Here is a 21,835-nt window from a genome sequence, read left to right on the forward strand (position 1 = left end):
GCATTCTTTCTACAAGTAACTGCTCTAAAATCCTATATCTACCCAATTCTCTGTTATGCAACCCATAACAATGAACCAATTCTCCAAACGGAACCATCCCTCCCCCCCTCCAAACATCCCCAATCTTCAAAATGCCCCTATTTGCCCAACCCCTCCAATTAAGCATTTTATTGTTAATCAGTAGGCCCGGATTCAACCAAATGGAAGCCGAGTCATACAAGTACAAGGATTGTCCACACCCCAAAATCCAAGTAACCAAAGCCGACTTTGAAACCGCTAAAGCTTCCAATTTGGCACCAGAATTCACCAATCTCCCATAAGAATATAAACAATTCAAGGAGAAAGAATACAGCAGTTCCCTTTCTATTAAAAGCCAATATGGGTCCGATGCCTGCCTTTCTTTAAAATAATAAGAAGCCTTCTTTAATAAAAAGCCCCTACAATAATTCTCCAATACCGGATAACCAACCCCCCCATCTTTAACTCTACGCACCAAAATATACCTTGGAATTTTCGGTTTGTTACCCTTTCCCCATAGGAAGTCCATGAAAATCCTATCGATGTTCTGGAGCATTCTTTTAGTGAAATGAAGAGGAAGTGATTGAATAAAATATAGGACCTTTGGCAACAACATCATCTTGATAGCATTGATCCTCGCCCAAATACTTAAAGTTAACCTTTCCCATCTCTGTATATCCTTCAGCAAAATGTCCTTCAATTTGTCCACATTGTATTCCACCGTTCTCTTGACATCACGCACCAAAATAAATATTTTACCGAGACATCCGCCCATTGGCAATTCCAATCCAATAGCCTCCTATTCAACGGATTCATCCGAAGGGAGAAAACCACCGTTTTGCCCCAGTTTACCTTACAGCCTGACAATTCCCCCACCTCCTGTAACATACGTTTCAAAAAGGGCCCACCCACCTCCGGGTTCCTCAAGACCACTGTCAAATCATCCGCATACGCCAGAACTTTCACCTCCCCATTTTTAAGCTTCCATCCACAGATGCTCTGCTCCTGTCTAAGATATACCAACAGTGACTCCAGGACCAAATTAAACAAAAGAGGTGAGAGAGGACCCCCTTGCCTAGTTCCCCTATACAATATAAAACCCTCAGACAAAACATCATTAATCCAAATTCTAGCCAAGATGTTATGTTGCAGAGCACCTATAGCATTCAAGAACTGCGGACCAAATCCCATCCGAAGCAGTGTGAAATTCAGGAATGACCAATTCACACAATCAAATGCTTTTTCAGCATAAAAAAAAATCTAAAATATGTCATCCTCCATAGCCCGGGACAACCCCATCACATTCAACAGTGTCCTAATATTATCATAACCATATCTATTAACCATAAAACCTACTTGAGAACTACCTATTAATTCACTCATAAATCTTTGCAACCTAGTTGCCATTACCTTCGCAAAAATGTTTACATCCACAATAGGTAACGAAATGGGGCGATAATTAGCACATCTTGACAAGTCTTTACCCTGTTTTGGTATGAGAGTAATAATCGCCACTTGCATCGTTGGACATAATACTCCATCTGAAAGAAACATATTGAATAAAACACACAATCTGGGCACCAAAACTGGACTAAACACTCAATAAAACTCCACGAGCAAACCATCCGAACCAGGAGATTTGCCCATGTTAAGTTGATTAATAGCATCCACAATCTCTGTTTCCACAATACAAGCATCAAGCGCCTCTCTCCCCTCCTCAGATAAAGAAGGAAGGTCTATCCTGTCAAAAAACTCCGCTAGTCTGCCATCCTCAGGTTGTGACGCATCCGCATAAAGAAAAGCATAATAGGATCTAAAGCACTCACAAATATCCATACTTCTAACCCTCACATCCCCAACTGTATCCTCAATCCTCCGTACAAACGACCTATCCGACAAACTTTTAAATTTTCTAGCAAGTAACCGCCCTCCCTTATCCCCCTCCTCCCAATATTTTTGCCTCATAAAATATAGACCTTTCTCAGCTTGTTCCTCTACCATTTTCTTTAATTTTCTCCTAACAACCTCCATCCTCAATCTATCCTCCCTTTTACCAGACAAAGCATATCCCCTGAGTTCCAATTCCAACCTTCTAATACTCATTTCACCTTCCCTCCTAATTCTAGCTGTCCAATTAATCAGTTCCCCTCTTATAGTTGCCTTAAACGCATCCCAAACAATCATGAAATCCACTGAACCCACATTGTCTTCAAAAAAATGAACGATAGAAACATTAATAGCCTCACAGACTTTCTCCTCTTGTAAGATAAAAGTCTTAAGTCTCCATTTACTCCCAGTAGGTTTATGTATAGATCGATCCACATTCAACTTCACCAATGAGTGATCAGAAAAACACTGCTCACCAATTTCCACCTTCCTAACAACATCAATCAGTTTATCCGAAATCAACAAATAATCCAGTCTAGAATAAGAATTGTGAGCTGCAGAATAAAATGAAAAACCCTTCTCTGTGGGATGAAGTGACCTCCAACTATCCACCAGATCAAAAGTATCCACAAAACCACGAAAGGCATTACTCAGCCCCTGACCTGTGAACCTGCAAGTAGATAACCTATCCAAGGTAGCATCCAAAACACAATTGAAATCGCCTCCAATAATAATATACTCACCATTCATCCTTTTCAAGGAATCCGTCAATTCCTTAAAAAAACCAATACCATTCGAGCATGGACCATACACCGATACCAAGGTAATCATTCTGCTTTCATACTTAACATCCGCTAAAATATACCGTCCGCCATCATCCATAAGTACATTTTCAACTGACATTCCCAAATTCTTCCTAAGCAGCAAACCCACCCCCCTCGAACTTCCGGAGTAACAATTCAACAAAACCTTCATAGATTTCGATACCCCAAAAAAATTGGTCGGATTGTCTATCAAGTGCGTTTCCTGCAAGAAAATAATATCCGCCCACTCACGTCGTAACCGGACCATCACATTCCTTCCTTTTTTTGGACAATTCAATCCTTTAACATTCCAAGTCACAAAATTCAAAGATCCCATCAACTACAATCGAGCACCAACTCTAGACTGTTACACAAATCCTCCAAGACATCATCTCAAGAAACCGGGAATCACTAAATGAGTTAGAAATCCTCAAAACCCACACATCCAACAAGAGGACAGTGTAGAATAGTAAAACAACCCCCCCCACAGACATTCATCACAATAAACACAGACATACAACAATCAACACAAAGTAAACATTTATATTGCAAAGAGTCCATCAACAGGACTAAACAATAATCCCCAAAAGCACACATCCTCACCACTGAACTGTAACCCTAGGGTCCTATGCCCAACTCATAAATAGCACATCAGCTCCACCCTACTATCCCAATTGTCACAGACCCCTCCCAACAATTTATCTCCAAATAAACCTAAATGTTCAACCAAAACCCCAGCAACACCTCCAAATCTCCAATCCAGACTTGGTCTCAACCCAACGCTAAGTCCGCCAACCATCTCTCCATTAGCGACCCAAGCAACCTCCTCAATTAAGTCCATACCCTACAGCAATTTCACCAACTATAAAATATGCAAGTTAGGCCAGCCTCCCCATCCCCTATTCCCATCCCAGTCAGCATAAATAAATAGACAGAATTTCAGACGGCAATAGAAACACTTCAACTACACTATCAAAGTGAATCTATATACTATTCACATTCCCTAGAGGTAACAAAACCCCAAGGTAGGCAACAAAACATCAAAACCCCATAAGCATAGAAGTAGATCCCCCAAAACGAATGTAATATATAACTACGACTGCAAAGTACTAAGAAAACGCACATTCTCAATCTGTGGTCCAATATATAACGTTTTCTTCCTCCCTTCCCAGAAACCTCTTATTACTGCCTGGCAATAATCTTGCCTTTAGTCCCCAAACATCACCCAGGCTAGGTTCAGTGCCCAGTTCAGACAGTGAGTGACCACACCTACATGGCAAGCATTGCTCCCCACACCCCAGTGGATGAAAATGGCATTTCGTTTAGACTTCCCATGAAATTAGTTTTGTATTCTTAGAATAAATGAATTTGCATTGCCACATAACTGCAATTCAATTGCAAACAACAACACAACTACCTCACAGTCGGCCACCGAAAAGTAGTGTGCATAAATGTCTCCATGCTGCCATGTACATGCTCCCAAGCGTGATCCCAGCTCCACTAACTTGCACTGAAACCTAATGACATGCACATATTAAATTGGTTTACTTGTCGGAGGCATGCTGCACATCATTAATACTGGAATAGGATCCTCATATGAGCATAGTGTTGTGATAAATTACATTAGTAATTCTCAAGTATTGCCATAGCCCAATAAACCATTTGTGTAAATTAAGTGAAATCCCCAAGTGCTCAGCCAATAACTTTGGTCCTTTGCAGATCCTAATAACAGGCATCATCTGTAAATCTCTCTATCATCTGTGTTGGTCTAATACACGGTTTAGGGGCCCCCCCAACCCCTCACCTGTGGCCTCTAAACAACATTCCTTTGCTTCTAGTCTGCCAACACATGTATACTTCAAATCTCATCATGTCAGCACACTTCTTACATTAGTATGTATTTGCATTAGCATGTATTTTATACTATGAGCAGGAGTTATGGACACCATTAGCAAACAGCACGCGTTCTTATGAGCCAAAACGCTCTGTCCTATGAGCACCTGAGCCAGATAGATGTTAACACCTGTGGCAGGAGTTAGAGCCCAGACGTGTCCTGCCCCCACAACCGTATTCGACGTCAGAGTATATGGGACAGACACACATGAAACCGGAAAGGTAGAAAGCCATGGACAGTTCACCATGGCCAGCCGTCACGAATGCACACCCGAGAAGTCACCTGCATTAATCCAGGCTGCAGAACCATAGCACGCTCGTACAATGAGCATCAGAATACATCAGAGAGGCAGAGAGGCGTCAGCAAGACACACACGAAACTCATGTATGAGGTTGAACTCCAGCGTCTGTGCTTTTTGCGCTCATAAGCCACAGGGACACGTGTTACTCTCATAAAGAAGTGAGTGAAGGAGAGACCAGAGGTGCTTGTGAAATGTACTCGTTCTTTCTTTGCCTCTGTAAGAATCCATGCTTAGCATTGAAAGCGCCACATACATCTTCACTCTCCAATGTCAACAAGATAAACAAGATAAACACCCGGCAAGCACACAGTATAGATAGCAGCAATGGAACGTGCATCCGTCGAAATTCCCCGTGCGTAAACAACCGATGCAGCTGCTTTCCTTCTCTGATGCAGACCCAATCCACTTCCCTTTCTACCTCTCATGATACTCTATATACTCTCCATAAATGTCGTCCTTCTCGTGAGCCTTCCCAGCCCTAGCTTACTCCTCATCTTCGCTCCATGCGAAGGGTTCTGTGTCACCTGGAGCGTCATGGGCATAAATCTCGGTCTATGTCTGATGGTGTCTCTTTCTCTTCTTATGATACTCTGTATGATGACGCACTCCTTTCTTCTAAACATGTCTATTACTCTGATCTCTTACACTCTCAATCATCCCACCCCCGCCGTCTTTTCCAAACCATTTGTTGTCTATTGTCTCCCCCTCTGCTGATCACTCCTTTCTCTCCACACTTACTGTATCTGACTTTGCTAACTTCTTCACTTCTAAAGTGAATTTTCTTTGTTCTGTTATTTCTCCAAGTTCTTTGCCTTCCTCATGCCCTGTGTGCCCTTCCCCTTCTACTCTGGTTCTTTCTTCATTTGTTCTGATCTCTAATTCTGATCTTCTTTACTCATCTTTTGGGCTCATCCTACTGCTTCTCCTAAAGATCCTGTTCCTTCTACTCATTTCTAAAACCTAACCTTCTTTCAATTCCTACATTACCAGTCTTCTTAATATTTTTCTTATCACTTTTACTTTTCCTCTTCTATTCAAACATGCTATTTTTCTTCCGGCTCTGAAAGAAACCTCCTTGGGTCCTGCCATCCCCTCTAACTTTCGTCCCATTTCTCTTTTTCCTTACCTTTCTAAACTGTTGGAACTTCTCGTCTACTCCCATGTTTCTTCCTTTGTCACTCTTAATTTTATTTTACCCCGCTTCCAGTCTGCCTTTTTGCCCCTCCATTCCACGGAAACTGCTATTCTTTCCACCTGTGCCTCTCTTCTTTCTGCTTGCTGTGCTAAACACTCTTCTTTTCTTATACTCTTGGACTTATCCGCTGCTTTCGATACAGTGGATTGCACGCTACTTCTTAAATCTCTTTCCTCTTTTGGTTACAGAACCCCACACCGCCATCTACTCAACACCAACTGCTGTAAGAATTGAGGGTCGGCAAGGATGTATACATATCACCGACGTAAGCAAAGACGAGAGCACTGCCTCCCATTGCCGCGAGGAGCAAAGACCAACTTAATGGGAAGTATATGTGAAGTTTCACTAACTTTCTTTACTGCACTTAGACTTTACAGAAAACCGGCAAAGGAGGAAGGAGAGAATGTTTTTAGAGACAATGTTACTATGAGAAAAAGGCAAACATTTACTTTTTCTTGGAGTGTGATAACATTGACATGTCTTAGTATAGGAGTGCTGTTTCTGTTTGATTTAGTTTTAAGAGAAAGACATGATACTCGATTAAATGACAATGTGAACAGAGGAATTAGGAGTTAAATGAATGAGGAGGGTGTTCACCATTACACTGAAAATGGGAAAAGCACATCATCCGGAAACATTTGGTATGATGAAATGTTGCGTGTGGGAAGAGAGCGGGCAAACCACACATGCTATGCATACACTCCTTTTTGACTACTTTTGTATTGTTTTACTGGTGAGTTTGGAGGCAACCCCAGTACACTAACATGCTCATTTGCTGTGCTGAGTGGCCTGCTGGCACTTTTGCCTGTAGAGGGCAGTCTCGTCAAGGCAGGGAAGGTGTCTTTCAGGCATTTTTCGCCATAATAAGAATCGACACGACCTACCATTAGACACCCGCGGCAGAGCAGGTGTGTGTGTAAAGGAATAATAAGGATGAGCGAATAAAAATAAAAAAAGTAGAGACCTCCTACACTCTTGCCAGCCTGCAAAGGCAATACATGAAACATAATGGATAAACAGAGACATCTTGTCATTTTCAGGAGCACAGGTGAGGCAGGATTTTGACATACTCATTTTTGCGGTCAGGGCCCCATTTCTTACTTAACGGCAATCTACAGCTGCCTGTGGTTGTCTTCGAAATGTTAAGCCATTTTACTGAATAATCAATATGTGAAGTGGCAGCCTAGTAAGTGTATGTAGTTAATGACTATATTCTTTTTCAGCACCATCCTGAGTAATGTCCCTGCTTTAAGTGATGGGGGCCTCCTGTGCTATTTGTAGGAGGTGTATCTGGCAGGTAAAGGGAAAATGAAGTATACTGATTATTGCAAATTGTTAATTGGAGCTTCCAGTCTTTGCGGTTCTTGGACAAAGAAAAATGTACATTAAATGGTTAACAGATGCCATATTGTCTGAAATTAAAAAATCATCTTTCTGAGTTCAGTTTTCTTTTTCTTTCATGCAATCTTTTTTAATCATTTGTTCATGTTAGGATTTCTAACTACATTTATAATTGCAGGAAGCATAGAGTATTTTGACAGACACCTTTCAACCCTAAGGTTTTCTTGTCGGTACTTATGTTAAAGGGCCAGTATCACACCCTGATTCACTCATAGATGCAGTGCAACACTGGTCAATGGGCCGACTCTTGCCAGGTCCAAGATCGGCATCAGATGTCTCCCCGGATCTCAGACCCCGCCTGCCTCAGTTCTGACAAGGCTTTTCCCGGCCCCTAGCTCCGCTGAGGGAAGCTCGGGGCTCAGTGATCGAATCTGCTTTGTGCTCCTTTCTCCAGCCGTCACTCGCGAGTTTGCAGTTCTTCTTTGCTCAGCCTGTTTCTTTTTTCTGGCCTGAAAGTGACACCACGGGAATCAATGGACCATGACTATCACTGGGGTGGGAGCCATCACTGTTAAAAGCAGGCTTTCTAAGTGCTGGGCACACTGTTTGCCAAATGTGCATCTTATGCTTTTCATAGGAAAATAAAGTCGCTTCCAAACTCAAAAGTTCTGCTTAAACGTGTGTTATGATGGATCATACAGTCAAACTATAGTTTGTGCATTTAATATAAATGTCATGAATATATGTAGTCATAACATAGTTTTTTCAATAGAGTAGATATGTTTATTCTTCATGTGAGCTCTGAGCCTTTGTGAGCTCACATGGTTCTAAGTAGAATGTTTTTACTCGTTGAAGTTCTAAAATAACAGTTGGCAGCCGCTGTGACAGTGAAGTGCCTGCTGTCGTATCTTTGTTCTTAATAAATTTCACTGAAATACTTAAAAGTCGTGGAGCACTCACTCAACAACGTGCATTGACTATTTTTCTTTGAAATGTGTTTCTTTTTTTGTCAGACTACCACACAAATACCCTGTAATTTGTGTGCCCCTTCCTTTGTGTTTTATGGCAGGTTATATTAATAAAGATGTTACATGCTTGTCAAACTGTTAAATCACAGATAAATGCTTCTGTTGTGCTGACTGCAGTTATTTGTGAATTAAACTGTGGGTACACGGGTGCCAACTTTTGATATTCCCTACATGGGCAGAAATACCCCCACCTCCGCCCTGAATATAAGCAAGCGGCCAGCCCAACCCATGCCCTGGTCAAACACATGTTATAGACTTGTTTTTTTTATTATAAGGAATTACAAAAAGTAATGCGATTAACAACCAGTTTTTAATATATAACATCTCAGCAACAGTCTCTCAGCCTGCTGAGCTACCCTGGTAGCCTTCTACTGCAGAGCGTGTTTGCATCAGTTAATGTACTAAAAATAACTGCTTTACCAACAGTATTTTGGGTGCACCACTTGCATGGAAGTGACATAAAGTGGAATTGATGTACATACAGTCTGGGGTTTGGAAAGAAGCAGCATGAAAGAAATTAAACAATTTAAAACTATTATTTTGAACATTTCCTTTGAGTGGAGTTCAACTGCCAGCTCTGCCCCTCTGAACTCTGTCTCCCTGAACCCCTCCCCCTCCTCCAAAATCTGCCCCCACCCCGGCCCTTGTGGGATCCCCCCTTTACAGTTGTTCCATTTCCACCACTGTAGAGTTGATGTCACTACTGTGATGCTTCATCCATCTCCTGCGTAGTATCTTTTACAGGTTGCCTAACATTACTTTTACGTGTATTCACAGGTGCAGCTGATAGGTTGCCTTTCACAACGCTTTGTCACCATAGCAACTCAGCTACTATAACCCCAGCCTCTTGCCAACGCCTGCTCATTTTAGGGCTACACATCGCAGTGTAAAATCCGATGTATCTTTTACCGAAAAGTAGAATCATAGCTTAAAAACGGCAGTATTCATGCAGAATTGGGCCTAGCAAAGGTAAGGGCCACCTAAAAGAGTACTTTGCAATCCCCACAAGATAAGAAAAGATCCAGCCTTTGTTTTATGCCATCTGGAAAAACATTCAACACACTTTTATGATGGCACTGTATGGCTGGTCTCTTGTGTTTTGCTTACACCTTTTCGAGTAAATTCAAGTTTCCTGTATCTTCTGTTTAATTTGGTGTCCTCGCGCAGGAGAGCTGTAGGGCACGATGGAGAAAGAGAAGGGTACAGAACAAAGCAGCCCGGTGCATTAAAAACGGAAAAACTCCTACCGTGTCCCAGGTGATATATGGAAGCATGGCAGCGATACGCCACTGTTGGTTTGGTCACACATTCTCCCGCCATTTAAAGCCCGCAGAGCCCGGTCCCTGAGCCTTTTGCTTCGACAACGCATTTTCTATCGCAGCCAGTTCCTTCAAATGCCAGAGGTTTCTAAGCGGCGAGCCCTTTCATACCCCTGGCTCGCCTTTGTGACGAGCACACGGTTCTGTCGACGTCATAAAGAGACGCCATGACAAGCCTGCCTTAAATGGCGAGGCCACCAGAATGTGGATGGCATGATGTCATAAAGACGTCAAGGCCCGGCAGAAGAACAAGTCTGACCGCTGGCCAACATGGGGCTATACCCCATGCTGTTCTCCGACACACGGCATCAATAAAGCAATCTTCAACATCTATTCTTAAACACACGTGTTTGCGTCTAAATGGAGATACTACATGGCCGTATATTTCCAGAGAGATTCAGACCACAGACTAATAGGACAGGTGTCTTTCACATACATTGGACACTTTTTTTCAAGGATTTCACAGCGAGCACTATCATGGTCTTATGTACATACATACCAGATTCCAATCGTGATATGCATGGTTATCAGTTATCTAGTGCTGGTTTTTACTTTGCATTCTGTGATTTGTAATCCTGGATTTCCACATTAAGTGACCCAACAACACACAGGGTTGACCACAGCCTAATTAGCCCGAACCCCAAAGGGAAATAGCGTCGGCCCGGCAGGCACTGGAAGGTCATCAGGAACAGGGTCTCCATCCAATCCACACAGACACTCATATGCTAACTCTCTCCTCTGCACCAACAAGCAATAGAATGCAGCCATACCCCTCGATTAATTTGGCCTAGCTGCAGACATACTTATACACCTCCAGCAACACCTCAACAGTCTTTAGAACGCAGCTATATCTCACGGAAATCGTCCTAGCTGCACACATAATCCCATTCACAAACTCCACTGCTGCCAGAATGCAGCGACTCAAGTCCAATTGGCCTGCTACACATATTCTACGCCGAGTCTTAGAATGCAGCTACACGCTACTTATCCGCCCTGGCTGCACACATACTGAATGCACCCAAGCACTATTCACTACACCACTGTCACGCGCCCCACGACCTGGCGCTTATGGAACCGATGGAGGTTCAGGCACCATTGAACTGTGCCTTCAAGTTTTTTGCCGCACCTTGAGTGGCGCTCTAGTTGTTCTTCCATCATGGTGGCGTCCGCCGGGTTGCAGCCAGTCCGAACCCATAAAACGCTGCGTTGCAACCCCTCCTCCTGGACTCCTCTTTGGGTGAAACGCTGTTTTCTGGTTTCGGCACCAACGCACTCTTTCATTTCTCTGCTCCCCTTGCAGCAGCCCTTTATTTACCTTTCTCTGCAGTACACATTTCCCTGGTCACCACGTTTTCCTTTCTGCTCTCTCTCTCTCTTTGCCTTTCCCCTTCGCATCTACCCAGCATTCTGCCGCGTGTATACTGCTGTGCTCCTCACTTCTCTGGATCTTCTTTCCGGTCTTCTGCCTCTCCGCTTACTATGTGCCTCGTCCTCCCTTGCATACTACAGTCCTTCCTTTGTCGAGTATTTCTCGACTCACACGGGGTGTTGTGTCATCCGCCTCATGCTTGCTGTGCGTGAGTTCCATTCCGGGATCACTCGTATCGCATGATTGCTGCCCCGCTGTAAAGAGTTTTTTTTTAGCCAGGCTTCGATTTTTTCCTCTTGTTGGCTTTCTCGGGGAAGGGGCCACTGGTCCGTCTCTTACATTTGGCAGGCACATTGGCTTCTCTCCGGAGAAGACCTTACCTCTTCCAAAAAAGGCGTGGGACAAGGAGGAGAAGCCCCAACAGACCTCCAGATACTCAGGTGAGGAAGAAAGAGTGTATTCAGACCTGAGTGACGAACCTAGTGAAGAGTATACTACTGTCAGCCCTGTCAACTACTCTCTCCACTGATCTGGACTCAGGTCCCTGAGGGCGTTCAACCCACAGTGCTTTGAAATCATATCAATGGTGAAAGGCACTATACAAATGCCCAATAACATAACATAATATAGCATTATGCAAAGGAAAGAAAAAACAGACTGGACTAGCATCTCTTAAACGGAATGGAGCATGTTAGCCAATACAAATGGCGGATAATAGACTTTGTTTTTTTCTTGTGGCAGAGGATGAGCTGACTAACTCTTGTCATTAAATACCAACTCATTTGGCCTCATTACAACTCCGGCAGTAGCTGTGTCAGTAAAAACGGCAAGCTGCCACCAGAGTTGTGTATTTTTTCCGGTGCCTGGCAATGGGAAATCACCAGGGCATTACAGCCCTGGCGGTCCCTGAAGCCAGGCATCGGAAAAAGTTACTCCCCATTCCCATTTGAGTCCCATAGAACTCAGTGGGAATGGGGAAGACGGTAGCACCGGCACCATTTATACTGGTGCCGGTGCTACCATCAAAGTCTGCGAGCGGGTGCCTTTCTGCCTGCCAGGTCAGACCTGGTGGGCGGGAGGGCATCCCGCCCGCAAACTTGTTACCGGACCGGTAGGGTTGTAATGAGGCCCATTCTCTTAAAACAATATGGGCACACTCATTAGAAACATTTCTGATGGATTAGGTTCAGTCAGAAGGTCAGAATTGTAATATATGCCTCTTACCACACTGCTAATGCTCAGTATTTCTAAAATACATACCTCATACCTCATACTGCCACTGCTGTTCACATTTACATGAACATACATCACTTCTGGTCCATACTGTAAAGAAACCATTTTTACCCAACATTTTTTTACATGATTTATTTATTTATAGTGTGATTAATAAATAAACTTTACACACTAGTATATACATAGTACTACAATGCATTTCATACACAAAGTCAATAAATAGACTTCTTTTAAGATACATTACTATACGTAATAAATAAATATATATCGCAAGAGTGCATCCTAAACATAAATATATAGAGAATCAAAACGTCATCCGCAATTGAAAACACAGGCGGAATGCCGCGGAGAGCTGCCCTTCGGAAAAACGGGGGCTCATTCAATTAAGCAACATGCATTCAAATATGGCAAAATTCTGTGATGTATTGTGACAGTGAGACCAAGCTTTTCAAAATGCATACTCATGGCTGGCTTATTTCTCTTGGAAATAGTCACATATCATTTTAAAACAAGTATAATTCTCAATGGGAAACAATGAAGAGTCCCAACTATATAACATATACAATTAACAATAGTAGAGCGTAAGGGTTACAAATACAAAATAAATGAAATTTGGTAGTGTTCATAGTAATTAAAAATGGGAAATCACCGAGGAAAGGGTCATCAGTACTTTCTTAGAACTTTCAATAATTATTTGGTGGATGAATATTCATAATTTGGGAATTACAGGAGGAAAAAGGGAGCAACAAGATAAAAGGGATCTTTATCCCAGAAATAAGACCTGTTGAGACAACTCCGATTTGAAATTTGATTGAATACAAAGGTGAGCAAACTGGTTGGCAATGCAATAATAGGCACCAGAAAATATACCAAGTCAGTAGACAAATGGAAACCGAAGACACTGAGCATGGAATATGATTAACTGTAACTATACAGGTGATGGACACTAATACAAGCCTAATGGTGATAAAGGTGGAGATAATAAACAAGTACAAGTGAATTTATATCCAAGACTGGGAGAATCAGATAATAAGAATATAGATCTAAAAGTATCACTGTGGTGACATATATTGGCACAAGGTGAAGGATGCAGCAGTACATTTAAAACGAGTTACTATACAGCAGGCCGATTCATGGAAATAATGTGCGCTGAAATTTTCGGCGCAAGCGTGCGAAAGTGTGCGAATCGCAGTGTCAGTGCGAAAATCGCAGCGAAACCCGCGCACAGCGATTCATGGAAGTCAGTGCGTGAGGAAATCCCAGGATGTGCACCAAAATACTGCGTGATGCACGCTGGCACACACGTCTTCAAACCGCGTGCGCTAAGCGCACAGCAAAAGCGCACATAGCGCGGTGCACACAACAAAAGTAGGCGTAAGACGGTGCGTGACACGCGGAATGGGGAACAAAGCGTGAAAATGAGGGCGTCACGGGGGAAGTACAGGAGGCAAGTGCGCGGAACACCCACACGCTCGCCTACAACACGTATTCATGGAATCGAATAGGGCAAACCAGCGCATGGGCAAAGACGCGCACAGGCCTAAACACGTCCGCCACACGAAGGCAGGTGGTAGCGTCCCTGTGCATGAAAGAAATGTGCGCCAAAACATGCGCTAACAAAAAGGACGTATATACAGCCATAATGAATGCCCCTTACTGTGGCCTTCTAGGACAAATGATGTGCAAAGGGGTACGCGACAAACACTGACACCCTCTGTGTGAAAAATAGCGTGTGCGTGTATTTCGGGGGTGTGCAGGAAGTTTCACACACGATAGGCCTTGGGTGAGCAGGGTACGTGTATTTCAGGGGTTCGCGTGAAGTTTCACACGCGATAGGCCTTGGGCGAGCGTGGTACGTGTATTTCAGGGGTTCGCGTGAAGTTTCACAAGCGATTGGCCTTGGGTGAGCGGGGTACGTGTAAATCTGGGGTGCGCAGGAAGTTTCACACGCGATTGGCCTGGGTACGTGTATTTCAGGGGTGCGCGGGAAGTTTCACATGCGATTTTGCTGTCAGAGCGGGGAACGTGTATTTCGGGGGTGCGCGGGGAGTCCTACACGTGAATTGGCAGTGTGGGTCCCCCCAGGTGTCCCCTCTACCCCCTCCATGACCCCTGCAGACAGTCCACACCACAGGGGGACTACCCTGCACCCCTGGTCATGTCCCGCAGGCAGCCCATCCACCATGGGCATGCCCCCCAGCCAAGGCACATGTCACCTTGCAATATGATCAACAACTCATGTCCCCCTGCACCCCCACCCCCCAGTAGTCAGGGGCACCTGCCAGCAGGCCCCCACTCATGTCCCCTTGCACCCCCACCCCCCAGCAGTCAGGGGCACCTGCCAGCAGGCCCCCATTCATGTCCCACTCATGTCCCCCTTCACCCCCACCCCCCAGCAGTCAGGGGCACCTGCCAGCAGGCCCCCACTCATGTCCCCCAGCACCCCCACCCCCCAGCAGTCAGGAGCACCTGCCAGCAGGCCCCCACTCATGTCCCCCAGCACCCCCACCCCCCCAGCAGCCAGGGGCACCTGCCAGCAGGCCCCACTCATGTCCTACTCATGTCCCCCTGCACCCCCACCCACCAGCAGTGCAGGGCACCTGCCAGCAGGCCCCCACTCATGTCCCACTCATGTCCCCCTGCACCCCCAACCCCCAGCAGTCAGGGGCACCTGCCAGCAGGCCCCCACTCATGTCCCCTTGCACCCCCACCCCCAGCAGTAAGGGGCACCTGCCAGCAGGCCCACACTCATGTCCCACTCATGTCCCCCATACCCCCACCCCCCAGCAGTGAGGGGCACCTGCCAGCAGGCCCCCACTCATGTCCCCCAGCACCCCCACACCCCAGCAGTCAGGGGCACCCGCCATCAGGCCCCCACTCATGTCCCACTCATGCCCCCCTGCACCCCCAACCCCCAGCAGTGCAGGGCACCTGCCAGCAGGCCCCCACTCATGTCCCCCTGCACCCCCACCCCCCAGCAGTCAGGGGTACCTGCCAACAGGCCACCACTCATGTCCCCTTGCACCCCCACCCCCCAGCAGTCAGAGGCACCTGTCAGCAGGGCCCCACTCATGTCCCACTCATGTCCCCCTGCACCCCCACCCCCCAGCAGTCAGGGGCACCTGCCAGCAGGCCCCCACTCATGTCCCCTTGCACCCCCAACCCCCAGCAGTCAGGGGCACCTGCCAGCAGGCCCCCACTCATGTCCCCCTGCACCCCCACCCCCCATCAGTCAGGGGCACCTGCCAGCAGGCCCCCACTCATGTCCCCCTGCACCCCCACCCCCAGCAGTCAGAGGCACGTGCCAGCAGGCCCCCACTCATGTCCCCCAGCACCCCCAACCCCCAGCAGTCAGGGGCACCTGCCAGCAGGCCCCAACTCATGTCCCCCAGCACCCCCACCCCCCAGCAGTCAGGGGCACCTGCCAGCAGGAACCCACTCATGTCCCCTTGCACCCCCACCCCCAGCAGTCAGAGGCACCTGCCAGCAGGCCCCCACTCATGTCCCACTCATGTCCCCCTGCACCCCAACCCCAAGCAGTCAGGGGCACCTGCCAGCAGGCCCCCACTCATGTCCCCCAGCACCCCCACCCCCCAGCAGTCAGGGCCATCTGCCAGCAGGCCCCCACTCATGTCCCCCAGCACCCCCACCCCCCAGCAGTCTGGGGCACCTGCCAGCAGGCCCCCACTCATGTCCCCTTGCACCCCCACCCCCCAGCAGTCAGCGGCACCTGCCAGCAGACCCCCACTCATGTCCCCCTGCACCGCCACCCCCCAGCAGTCAGGGGCACCTGCCAGCAGGCCCCCACTCATGTCCCCTTGCACCCCGCCCCCCAGCAGTCAGGGGCACCTGCCAGCAGGCCCCACTCATGTCCCAGTCATGTCCCCCTGCACCCCTGCCCCCCAGCATTCAGGGGCACCTGCCAGCAGGCCCCCACTCATGTCCCCCAGCACCCCCAACCCCCAGCAGTCAGGGGCACCTGCCAGCAGGCCCCCACTCATGTCCCACTCATGTCCCCCTGCACCCCCACCCCGCAGCAGTGCAGGGCACCTGCCAGCAGGACCCCACTCATGTCCCACCTCATGTCCCCCTGCACCCCCACCCCCCAGCAGTGCAGGGCACCTGCCAGCAGGCCCCCACTCATGTCCCACTCATGTCCCCCTGCACCCCCACCCCCAGCAGTCAGGGGCACCTGCCAGCAGGCCCCCACTCATGTCCCCCAGCACCCCCACCCTCCAGCAGTCAGGGACACCTGCCAGCAGGCCCCACCTCATGTCCCCCAGCACTCCCACCCCCCAGCAGTCAGGGGCACCTGCCAGCAGGCCCCCACTCATGTCCCCTTGCACCCCCACCCCCCAGTAGTCAGGGGCACCTGCCAGCAGGCCCCCACTCATGTCCCACTCATGTCCCCCTGCACCCCACCCCCCAGCAGTCAGGGGCACCTGCCAGCAGGCCCCCACTCATGTCCTCCAGCACCCCCACCCCCCAGCAGTCAGGGGCACCTGCCAGCAGGCCCCCACTCATGTCCCCCAGCACCCCACCCCCCAGCAGTCAGGGGCACCTGCCAGCAGGCCCCCACTCATGTCCCACTCATGTCCCCCTGCACTCCCACCCCCCAGCAGTGCAGGGCACCTGCCAGCAGGCCCCCAATCATGTCCCACTCATGTCCCCCTGCACCCCCACACCCCAGCAGTGCAGGGCACCTGCCAGCAGGCCCCCACTCATGTCCCACTCATGTCCCCCTGCAACCCCACCCCCCAGCAGTCAGGGGCACCTGCCAGCAGGCCCCCACGCATGTCCCCCAGCACCGCCACCCCCCAGCAGTCAGGGGCACCTGCCAGCAGGCCCCCACTCATGTTCCCCAGCACCCCCACCCCCCAGCAGTCAGGGGCACCTGCCAGCAGGCCCTCAACCATGTCCCCTTGCAACCCCACCCCCCAGTAGTCAGGGGCACCTGCCAGCAGGCCCCCACTCATGTCTCACTCATGTCCCCCTGCACCCCCACCCCCCAGCAGTCAGGGGCACCTGCCAGCAGACCCCCACTCATGTCCCCAGCACCCCCACCCCCCAGCAGTCAGGGGCATCTGCCAGCAGGCCCCCACTCATGTCCCCCAGCACCCCCACCCCCCAGCAGTCAGAGGCACCTGCCAGCAGGCCCCCACTCATGTCCCCCAGCACCCCCACCCCCCAGCAGTCAGGGGGACCTGCCAGCAGGCCCCCACTCATGTCCCCCAGCACCCCCACCCCCCAGCAGTCAGGGGCACCTGCCAGCAGGCCCCCACTCATGTCCCCTTGCACCCCCACCCCCAGCAGTTAGGGGCACCTACCAGCAGGCCCCTACTCATGTCCCACTCATGTCCCCCTGCACTCCCACCCCCCAGCAGTCAGTGGCACATGCCAGCAGGCCCCCACTCATGTCCCCCAGCACCCCCACCCCCCAGCAGTCAGGGGCACCTGCCAGCAGGCCCCGACTCATGTCCCACTCATGTCCCCCTGCACCCCCACCCCCCAGCAGTCGGTGGCACGTGCCAGCAGGCCCCCACTCATGTCCCCCAGCACCCCCACCCCCCAGCAGTCAGGGGCACCTGCCAGCAGGCCCCCACTCATGTCCCCCTGCACCCCACCCCCCCAGCAGTCAGGGGCTCCTGCCAGCAGACCCCCACTCATGTCCCCCAGCACCCCCACCCCCCAGCAGTCAGGGGCACCTGCCAGCAGGCCCCCACTTATGTCCCCCAGCACCCCCACCCCCCAGCAGTCAGGGGCACCTGCCAGCAGGCCCCCACACATGTCCCCCTGCACCCCCACCCCCCAGCAGTCAGGGGCACCTGCCAGCATGCCCCCACTCATGTCCCCTTGCACCCCCACCCCCCAGCAGTCAGGGGCACCTGCCAGCAGACCCCCACTCATGTCCCACTCATGTCCCGCTGCACCCCCACCCCCCAGCAGTCAGGGGCACCTGCCAGCAGGCCCCCACTCATGTCCCCTTGCACCCCCACCCCCCAGCAGTCAGGGGCACCTGCAAGCAGGCCCCCACTCATGTCCCACTCATGTCCCCCTGCACCCCCACCCCCCCACCCCCCCAGCAGTCAGGGGCACCTGCCAGCAGGCCCCCCAATCATGTCCCCCAGCACCCCCACCCCCCAGCAGTCAGGGGCGCCTGCCAGCAGGCCCCCACTCATGTCCCCCAGCACCCCCATCCCCCAGCAGTGAATTGGCGATTCCATGACACAAACCAAAAGTCAACTATGTACATCAACACATGTCCGCCACACAAAGGCAGGCGGTAGCGTCCCTGGGCATTAAAAAAATGTGCGCTATCAAAAAGCACTTATATACAGCCAGGATGAATTTCCCATACTGTGGCCCTCCAGGACAAATGACGTGCAAAGGGGTACGAGACAAACACGGACACCCGCTGTGTCAACAATAGCGTGTATTTCGTGGGTGCGCGGGAAGTTTCACACGCGATTGTGCCTGGGCGAGTGGGGTACGTGTACTTCAGGGGCTCGCGGGAAGTTGGGCTCGCGGGAAGTTGGGCTCGCGTGAAGTTTTACACGTGATTGGGCCTGTGCGAGTGGGGTACGTGTAAATCTGGGGTGGGCGGGGAAGTACAGGAGGCAAATGCGCGGAACGCCCTCATGCACGCGCCAAAAAAGACGCGCTAATCCGGAAACACGTACGCCAGCAGAAAGCAGGCGTACGTGGACCCGCGCAGCATAAAAGTGCACGCAAACAACAAGCAAGCTCAGACGCCAGGATGAACATACCGTTCCTAGCAGCAGTGGTCGTGGGATACCGCAGGAGGAGGAGGAGGATAGCCAGGCCCAGAATTTTCACACCCAGAACCAGCCTTTTTGGCATGCCTGATGACCAGGTGTATGGGAGGTACAGGTTTCCACCTCACATAATACTCGACCTGGTCAGTGAGTGGGAGGATGACCTCACATCACCCACCCTCTGCTCCCAAGCACTCAGCCCCCTGGAGAAGGTCCTTAATGTACTGCACTTTTTGGCCACCGGATCATTTCAGCGGACAAGTGCTATAGTGGGGGGGGGTGTCACAGGCCACACAGTCACGCTGCCTACACCAGGTCCTGGCCATCATGACTGCACGCCCATCAGTCCGCAGGCACATATACCTGTCCAGAACACTTGCAGAAAGGCAGGCTGTTGTCCAGGATTTCTACGGGGTGGCACAATTCCCCAAAATCCTCGGTGCCATTGATTGCACCCATGTGGCCCAACGTCCCTCCAGGGCATCAGAGCACATCTATAGAAACCGCAAGCACTGGCATTCCATCAACGTGCAGGTAGTATGTGATGCCAAGGGAATCATCACCTCAGTATATGCCAACTATCCAGGGTCCACCCACGACAGTTTCATTTACAGAATGTCAACCCTAAACCGGGACCTAGAAACTGGGGGGCATGGCGATACATGGCTGCTTGGTGAGTATAAATGCCACAGCACATGCTTGCATGCCAGATACTGAGTAATGTCACAACCCCACTAATGATACCCATCACCACCTCCCCAGGGGACAGTGCCTACCCTCTGAGCACCCACATGATGACGTCAATTTGGAACCCCACCACGCCACCCGAGGTAAGATACAACACAGCCCATATTGCAACCCGGGGCATAGTGGAGCGCACATTCGGAGTGCTCAAGTCACGCTTTCGCTCCCTTGACCGTTCTGGTGGGCAGCTGTTATACGCTCCCCAGTAGTGTGCAGGATCATAGTGGCAGCATGTGTCCTGCACAACGTTGCAACACGCCGGGGCCTGCCGGTGGACATGGTGGTGCCCCCACATCCCCAACCACATGCACGCCCGCTGCGCATGGGAGGGGAAAGGGCACGGGGTGAGGCAGCCCGAACACAGCTGGTGGCTAATTACTTCACTTAGAATCACACCCCTGTGGAGTGCACACAGCCCTGCCACATACCAGCTGACAATCAATGATGATGACATGAGGGACAGTCAACTGTCACAACCATACCATCCTGAGATTGGTCACCTGGAAGTGTCACAATGTGTGCATCCCTACCTACAGAAACACCACCAATGCGGTGTCATCAAAAGACACATATGCTGCTAAATGCATGACCCCCTTGCAAAATACAACATGAGAACAGTGCCATGTCACCCAACCACTCCCCAGCACCACCACCCAACACACCATGGCATGTCATGCTATGTGAGAGCAAACAAAGCAATCCCAAAAACCTGACACAAGTGTCACAAAGTACAGTGTCCCTAATGGAAACTGGCCACACACAATATGCTCCTAGTAATGTTGAACTAACAACACACATGACCAAATACTTACCAACTAAACAATGCATCTAGACAAGTTCAAACATTTCTAAAACATGACGGTACTAAGTTAAAGTAGTCTTAGTCATACAAACTGAATATGCCACCACATCGCCCCCTTCAAACTGTAGTCTTGCAGCCTTCAAAACTGGTCTGTGTACTGCATACAACATGAACTCCATCTCCAAAGTAGACGGCCTTGTGAAGTAATGAGGAATGAACCTGCAAATTCAGAGGTGACATGGAAGCAAAATCATACATTAATACACCATGCAGTGTACAATACAACAACAATATACACAAGGAATGTCGACATAGTATTGACTACAGACTGCCCACACAGCTCATGGGAGCCCAACGTCACTGTGTACATCACTTTCACTTGGTCACACCCTTTGAAAGCCCATGGAAACGGGAAGCAGGAGTGGTGTGTGTCTCATGAACCCAAGCATCTAACACAAACTCAGGACAAGCCTGCATGTGCCCAGCCGGAATACAGTGGATGCCCACGGGAACCACACAAGGCAACACACTGTCAAATTATTATTTTTTTAAATTAAAAATCAAAAATCAAAAATGGCCATGTGGGGGCGGGGGGGGGCACCCAGGAGGTCCGAGGACAGGGTGCGCACCAACAGCCACCTGTGTGGATGTTGGGAAAAGAAAACACCTCCATGGGCTCATGGCCTGCACAATGTGGGAGAATTGCCGCCGTCAACCTCATGACCCTCTGCTGCTGCATCAGGAGGTGGTGGTGCTATGGGAGGCAGCCCACGCAAAGCCCTGGTATGGTCTTCCGTGGCAGCAATCATGCAAGTGTGGAAGGTCTCGTTCTGGAGGATTATAGTGCGGAGATCCCCATGCAACACCTGACGTGATGCCCGGATCTCCTCCCGAGTCGCCCGCATCTCAGCTGAGAGCGTACTTGTGAGGTGCTCCAGACGCTGTTCTGCCCTAAAATTAGCGGAAGTCTCAAGCTCAAGAAGAGTCTGCCTGAGGCTATGGAGTTCTTCACTCAGAGCTTCCCTGTGGGCCTGGGACTCTATTGAGATGGATTGGCGCAGAGTCTTCAGTGCCGCCCGTCGGTCCCTGTTGGACGCCAACATGTCTTCCCTGTGTGATTGGCAA

The 21,835-nt window shown here is 49.8% G+C and overlaps 1 protein-coding gene across 3 annotated transcripts in view; it reads right to left on the reverse strand.

Annotated features, from left to right (window-relative positions):
• SLC45A1 (solute carrier family 45 member 1) overlaps window positions 1-9,833 on the reverse strand; it is a 581,272-nt gene extending 571,439 nt beyond the window's left edge. For 2 of the 3 annotated variants that reach the window (XM_069610919.1, XM_069610917.1), the window contains exon 1: window positions 9,715-9,832. In XM_069610919.1, coding sequence (XP_069467020.1) covers window positions 9,715-9,776 — 62 coding nt within the window. In that variant the 5' untranslated portion in view covers window positions 9,777-9,832. Of the gene's footprint in view, window positions 1-9,714 lie in introns of all 3 variants that reach the window. The other variant, XM_069610920.1, reaches the window with a different exon arrangement.
• Window positions 9,834-21,835: the final 12,002 nt, after the last annotated feature.

The sequence above is a fragment of the Ambystoma mexicanum genome, chromosome 8 (genome assembly GCF_040938575.1).
Source record: "Ambystoma mexicanum isolate Mex_15411 chromosome 8, UKY_AmexF1_1, whole genome shotgun sequence".
NCBI lineage: Eukaryota > Metazoa > Chordata > Amphibia > Caudata > Ambystomatidae > Ambystoma > Ambystoma mexicanum.